The sequence below is a fragment of the Pinus tabuliformis genome, chromosome 1_1 (assembly GCF_031772625.1).
Source record: "Pinus tabuliformis cultivar Carrire ecotype Pingquan chromosome 1_1, CPIR1, whole genome shotgun sequence".
Lineage (NCBI taxonomy): Eukaryota > Viridiplantae > Streptophyta > Pinopsida > Pinales > Pinaceae > Pinus > Pinus tabuliformis.
In genome coordinates, this window is record NC_142297.1 from 285,864,218 (window position 1) to 285,871,894 (window position 7,677).

A 7,677-nucleotide genomic window follows, 5' to 3' on the forward strand; every position below is an offset into this window, starting at 1 on the left:
TATAGGTTGTTAAGGTATAGGTTATGAATGCCCTTTTCATAACCCGCATATCTATTAACGCATGAAAATCAAATGAGCATGATGCTTGTATATTAAGTATATATATATATATATTAAAGATACCTGCTGGATACAAGTCAGGGTAAATATATATATATTGAAGTACCTGCGGGTTATATGTTAAGCGTAGACATATATAGATTTAAGTACCTGCAGTTTATATGTTAAATGAAGGTGTATATTATAGTAAATGCAATTGTAGATATATTTATATTAAAGTACCTGCTGGTGTTATGATTGGTAAATACATGTATAAAAAAAAAATTCTTAGAGATGTGACATTAAATGCCTTCATTCTTCAGCCATTTCCAACCTGTACTATAACTGACAGTTTGTACTTTGTGCCAATTTAGCTGGTGAACAATATTACACACTCCAGATGTTTTCTTACATTGGCTTCAAGGAATTAGTTTGGTTTCCCCCGTGGATCGGCTGTGGAAATCACATTCTCTATACTGCTATATCAGAATAAGAAAGTTACTCAAAAAAACTAACCACTTCAAAGAAACGTAACCACTACAAAGTTTCTACTAACAGACTACTACTTCGTGTCAAATCAATTCACGAATTACATGCTGTCTCACAGTCTCAGTATCTGAAAGTCACGTTAAAGCATGTTACTATGACCATAATCGAAAACGCAAATGGTTTTGTAATTGTCTGGCGGTTTTGTTGATGTAGACAGTGGCTAGTATGTTGAACGAGTTCGACAGTTTTCTTTTTGGCCATTAATTTGTTATGGACGTCTCCAGGTGTGGCTAACTGTAACGAACCGGGAAGACGTCGTAGAAAGAGATGGTTGATGATGCCGGTAATGTATGTTTCGTAAAGGTAAGTGAGATTTATATAACCCAATCCTCTGTTGAGTGACGGAGCTAGCAAGATATTTTATGACACCCATGTGAACTTTCCCTTGGGCTTTGATTTTTATTAAAACTGAAGTTTACATAATTTTCATTAAAACATATTTTTGAAAATAAAAAAAAAGTATATATATATTTTTTATTCGTGTTTCTTTTACATGGTGAGAAAATCTATTAATTTATTTGTCAAACGATTAGTGAAGATGATTATTTTTGGTTGTTAATCATGAAGGCAGGTTAACTTTAAAAAATCTCGTTTGGAATAACAAGCTGGTTGTAAACTTATCACCCTTATTTAAGGTAAACAATCTCGTTTGGAATAACAAGCTGGTTGTACCTATGTGTAGGCCTTAGCTCATGCCATATGCCTCTCGTTGTTAACCTATTTCCTTAAATCTGACCAACCAAGACTAGTTAGTTGTCAAACAAAACAGTTTTAAAACATACTTCATACCCTAAAATTATTTTTTATTAAAATTAATTTTTAAAATAAATATAAAATTTAATTTTTTATTAGTGATTAATACTAATTAAATATTTTTTATGTGATTTACAACTATATATATAAATAAATTAAAAAAACACTAATAATAATTACGCATAACACATCGATGTACCCACGACCAGGAAAAGGAGATCCACTGCCTCAATCGACGTCCAGCAAGATCAACGATAATTAAACAACTTATTAATGTTAAATTAAGTCGTATGAATGTGACCTTGCAAGTGATCAAATCATATATACAAAATTAATTCACGAGGCAGGGCAACTGTTGTAAAAGAATAAAAGAAGTTTATAAGGTTTTCCACTCAACCAAAAAAGATTCTAAGGTTTTCCACTCAACTAACCAACCTTCGAGGATAATTAAATAATTTAATTAATTTTAAATTAAGTCATATGAACGTGACTTTCCTATAATCAAATTATATATGTTAAATTACTAAATTAAGAAACTAAGTCACACGGCAATGCCAATTTGCAGAGGTAAGTGTATTGGTTTATGACTCCAGAATAGGTACCAAGTTTCATAAAATGATGCATTTTTTTGTATCGACAAATTTAGTAATAAGAAATATGGTATATCATTTTTATTTTATCAATTTATTCTTTAAAAAACTTTTCTAGCTAATTTTTAAGAGTTTTATTCACACCTAGAAAGGAATGCCATTACTTATTCATGGTGGTTGATATGTTTATAAATATGTGCGCTTTAATGCCCTGTAAATGGACAATCAACATGAATATGAAAGAAGTAATGGAATTGTTTTGTGGATATGTTTGGTTGCTTTTTTTGGGATACAAAAGAAGGTCGTTCCATAGATAGACAAAGGATTTTTTTAGTGCATTTTAGACTACATTATAGGAGAATATAGATATGAAGTTAAATAGGTTTATAACACTCCATCCATATATGCAGATGGGAAGATAAAAGTACTCAACAAGATAGCATCTATTGAAAGTAACAAAAGACATGGGATGAAAATTTGGCATATACAACACTTATGATTGAGTAATCCACACTTCTACTTGTAAGTCCTCATTTGATGCTTGTTTTGGATATTTTCCTCTTCACCTTTTGGATATTGCATGTTTTGGATATTTTCCTCTTCACCTTTTGGATATTGCATATGGACTTAAAGGAGAAGTGAGTGAGTGTCTTAGAGGGGGTGTCATTAGGGATGAAAAATCCATTGAGAAGATAATGGACATTCATATACCATCACAAGAGATAACATAAATGATACAAAAAATATAAATATAGGCATGATCAACATGGAATAGAGAATTCCTTTAAGGTGGGAGATAGATTATGGCTACAATAGAACAAGAAGAGGCTACAAGGTCATGGCAATAAAATCAAGGATTTGCAATATGGTCCGTTTGAGATATAAAAAAATGTTGGAGATAATTCCTATATACTCAATCTACCTACATACATGCACATTTACTTATTGGTGAATGTAGATATTTTGAAATTATATTAGCCTTCAACGCTAGATCACGAAGACAAATAGGTCCTACCCTTTGCAAAGGATTTGGCACCAAATGCTTAAGTAGAGCTGACATATGTTATATTTTTGTAGAAGAGGTAGAAAACTACAACAAAGGGGAATCATTACCTTATTCATATTGGGATGAAAAGACAACTTCTAGGTAAAGCCTCATTAAGTAGTTTTTTTTTGCAACCAAAAACCTCTCTAAATAGGGAGATCTAATATGGATTAGGTCATTATATCTTTTTCAATACATATTTATGATTTTAGAGTGGAAAAACTAGAGGAATCATCTCGTAGTACCATTTCTAATGTCAGGTCCAAATTTGGAAAATTTGGTCCAAAACCTTCTAAAAGCCATTTGATGCATCAAACAAAATTTTTGGAGCGAAAATCGAGCCACTAGGAGGAAAAGGGGTTCCATTCTATTCATGTACTTTTTGTTCCATATATGATTAAAGTCATTAAGAGTGGATAGGGAGTGAATAGAGAGAGATTATTTGTGCATTGTTGTAGCCCACAAGCCACATATCTCACTTCTTTGTAATTGTATGCATTTTCCATTAAGAGAAACAAAGCATAGTATTCTTACCTTCCAACTAGGTTTTCTCTCGAAATGGTTTCCAATGTTATATCTTGTGTTAATTTGTGGTTTGTGAGCTTTATTTTTTATTCTCTATTTTGTACATTATTGTAAGTTGCATGCATGCGTAATAAACAATAATTAATAAATATAGAAATCCAAGAAGAAATAAACCCTCATAGTGTATATTTTATATTTTCTAATATATTTTAGTAGATATGTTGTGACAAATTATCAAGCGGAATATCCACAATAGTTTTTAAATCACTAAATCATCTTACTATGAGAGGGTTACAACATAAAACAAATATTATAAATCATGGCCATGCTTGTCGTAGGAAAAATATTAATTTTTTCAGTGGGCATTCTTGATCACATGGTAAATATAAAGAAAAATATTAAAGCTCCTATAAGGGATCCCAGTGGAAGGACAAGGACATTTGAATGAAAGTAAAAAACTAGAAACCATAATTTATTATATATTTACGACATCTCCAAAGGCACAACTTTCATTTCCGTTCGGTTCCTATCTTGTTCAATGATGTGGTTAAAAAATGAACTCTACTTCAATTCATCTAAACCTTCCTTCTAAGGCATATATCATGGAGAAATATGAAAAGGTGCCAATGCTTGAGGACTATGAGCTCGACATCAAAAACAACCTTCACTTTTAAGAATCATTTGGAATAATTTTTCACTTCAATTGTGTATATGCTCCTATATAGAAAGTGTACCACTACATCTGTTTGAATTGAACAAGGCATTGTGAAGTAGAACAATGCTCGTTGAAAGATCTCTTTATTGTCTAGACCTCAAACTTTCTTTATCATTTGGAGGTTTTGAGGCTTCTCTTTTATTTTAGGTAGGAGCAGGCACTACTACTATGTATATTAGGAAAAATCAACTCCCAAATATATCATCACATTTCGGGCATTTACCATTTTTTGAAGATATTAGGAATACCATGGGTGGATACATAAATAGATATTGTGTGGATTAAGTTAGAATTCTTCACATATAGTTGAATATGTGTTGACATCAACATCATTGAGTCTACTGAATAAGATAATAGTACAAAAGGAAAATTATAGATCAATTGGGGTTCTAGATTATAGGAACATGTTTTTCTATAGTAGATCTACCAATTAACAAGCGACCTTGTGGCTCATCTCCAAGAATGGAATTCACTTAAAAGTAAACAAATGATAAAGGCCATGGACAAAGAATTTACAATTATGTGAGCTATTCTACCCACATAAAAGGATTATTAAATTGTAGAAGTTTAGCTACCAAAAACATGTTTAGAAAAAGATAATAATAGATGTCTAGAAGCACAAGTTAATGATGTAAAATTTCCCTTAAAAGATAGAGAATGAAGAAACACTTCAAAACCTCCCTCCTTTAGATTTGTAGTGGAAGGTAAAGCCAACTAAGAGGGATGGATTCCAAAAACCTAAGAACTTTGATTTAAATAAGAAATTGATACATATTAGAAATATGAATTCAAGATTACAATTAATTGAGAGAGACCTCTATAAGAGGAAGGTGGAATGAAGTTCAAAAGAAGGAGGAATAAAGAGGAGGATTGAGGATTGATTTTTAATGAGAAAAACATGAAGTGTAGATTACATTTGCAGCATTAAATTTGTAAGTGCAAATAGCATGTTAAAAATACATTTTCCATTAAATAATTGAATAAAAATTGACTTTTAATTAATTTGAATTGTGTTCCTAGTAACAAAATATAGTTATTAGGTATTCGTATATATTATTAATGTACATATAGTAATGTCTCTTTATTATATCCTTGAGTATTTCAAAGTATAATTTTTCTCAATAATCTTTTACTATAAAATTCAAAAAAACATAAATGTATCTCTCACTCTCTATGTATATCATATTTTATCTTTTCATTAATATTTATATAATTTTATCTTGCAAAATTTTAAAACCCAACCACATAAGCTTGATATATCAAAATTAATAATTTAACTACATAATAGAAACTTAATATAATCTACATAACTATCTTGAAAAAATAAATCTCAAAATCAATATATATATAGATTTATAATTATTATTTAATATGATTTTTATATTCACAAGAAAATAAAATTAAATATGTTTTTTTCTTCCGTTTTATTTTTTTTATTAGATATATGTGCGCTCATTTTTATGACACTTGGTTTTTCCTCTGCACCTTATTTCTATTTATTTTATTTAATTCCAACTAAGTTTCCATCTAAATTTTCGGGAAAAAAGGTGGTAACTCTATCAACCAGATTTATAACTAAAATTTACACCACATATCTCACGCTCATTTATTGTGTATTCTAGAATCATAACATTAGGAACGTTTGTAGATCACTGATTGGCTCATTCGCTGTGTATTCTAAAACCATAACATTATAAACGTTTGTAGATCATAAGATTTCCCAAGATATTGACGTAAATTTTCAATTGAACCTAACCTATTTATTGGCCATATTCCATTATCACCATATACAACTCTCTTGGCATCTCTCCGCAACGCCCAATCTCAACATCCTAGATTGTTTATGTAGACGTTTTTTCAAATCATTAATAAGATAGAATACGCCCACGGAATCGGCAACAACTTTTCCTGTGACTTCTTTCCACTTTTTCTTCGTTACTTACACAGCACTCTTACGGAACAGTAGTGAAAAAATTAAAACCTTAAAGTGTTCACATGTGAGCCATGGTCCCTATCAAAGAAACCCTCCGGTAACAGACAAAACCATTTGCGTTTTATTACTGTTCTCCTCCTTTTACGTGAATTTCACATGCAAAGATTCCGGATTATGTAATTCGCGTAGAGATTTCAGAGAAAGTTGCTAAGTAATGAGGCTGATCATTATCCAGTTTCTGGCCTTCTCTCCGTTATAAATAGCCCTCATCACAACCTCCTTTTCGGCAACATAGGCCGCGTTCAGGAGTTTCTCTTTTGCTTCATGTGCGTCCTGAAAGTAACCAAGAGATATTCATTTTGTTTCATAATAGTTTTTCGCCATGAACGTGCAAAGCAAATGGGTCGAGATCCGCCATGTTGTGAAACTGAAGCAGGTCGTGAGAAAATGGAGGAAGCTCGCCAGCGTCGGCAAAGCGGCTCAGGCTCTGGCTGGGAAGCTGCTTTTCTCGCGGTCGTGCCGAGTGACTTATGTGTCCGGCGACACACAGGTGGATGTGGCCGGGTTGAGCAACTCGAGCAACGGGCATCGTCGCTCGCTGTTGGCCATCCCGCCAGACGTGCCGTCGGGACACGTGGCGGTGTATGTCGGGCAGAATTGCAATAGGCGATTTGTTATCAAGGCGGCGTACTTGAACTACCCGGTGTTTAGGGCACTGCTCGAGCAGGCCGAGGAGGAATTTGGCTACGCACAGCGCAGCAGACTTGCGATTCCCTGCGACGAGTTCCTGTTCGAGCACATTCTACGACTCTTCAGCAGAAATGGCCTCGCCGCTGTGAGGCATCTCGACTTGGAGGCAGTTAAGAGCGGTTTCTCTAACGAATGGAATTGCTCGTCTGAGGTGAATGGAATATCGTTCGGCATGGAATCGAGGCCTCTTCTTCATCCCTTCGCACAGAAATCCATTGGCTGATACAGCTTCCGGGTGTGCAACATTAAGACCTGAGCAATGGACACTTTTGAGCTATAAGTAATTCAGTTTGATACTGCTGCGGATATATGAATTCTCCTGGATAGCGAATTCTATAGAGGAAGAACGGGAAGTCATTTGGAAAAAACTGCACTTGCTGCATGCCCTCCAAAGGTAGCTTGCAGTAACCTTGAGAAAAGGCATGCCGTGTGTTCAGTTGTTCGGCCGTAACTAATTCATTTTTCGACTGCTCCAGATATATGCATTCTACTATATAGATAATTATATAGCGGATGAAAGGGCATTCAGCTCGAGGAACCCTCACTTGTTGCAGACCCTGCAATGATAATAACTTGCACGAACTCTATGCAAAGGCATGACGGTTGTTCAGTCGTTCGGCTACAAAACGCTGTAGCAGTTCATCGACAGTTGCAAAGAGAGGTTGTATCAAATCTCACCAAATGCAAAGATACCAGAAGTTTGCATTCCTACCCGTAAGGTTATGTTGCAGGTAGCGAATACTCTCCAATCCACCAACGATAGCTTGTGCAAACCTGA

The 7,677-nt window shown here is 33.8% G+C and overlaps 1 protein-coding gene across 1 annotated transcript; it reads left to right on the forward strand.

The window, feature by feature from the left end:
• The first annotated feature begins 6,531 nt into the window (after positions 1–6,531).
• Positions 6,532–7,122, forward strand: LOC149212655 (auxin-responsive protein SAUR71-like). The gene has a single exon (XM_089388773.1). The coding sequence runs from the start codon at positions 6,532–6,534 to the stop codon at positions 7,120–7,122; it is 591 nt and encodes a 196-aa protein (XP_089244899.1).
• Positions 7,123–7,677: the final 555 nt, after the last annotated feature.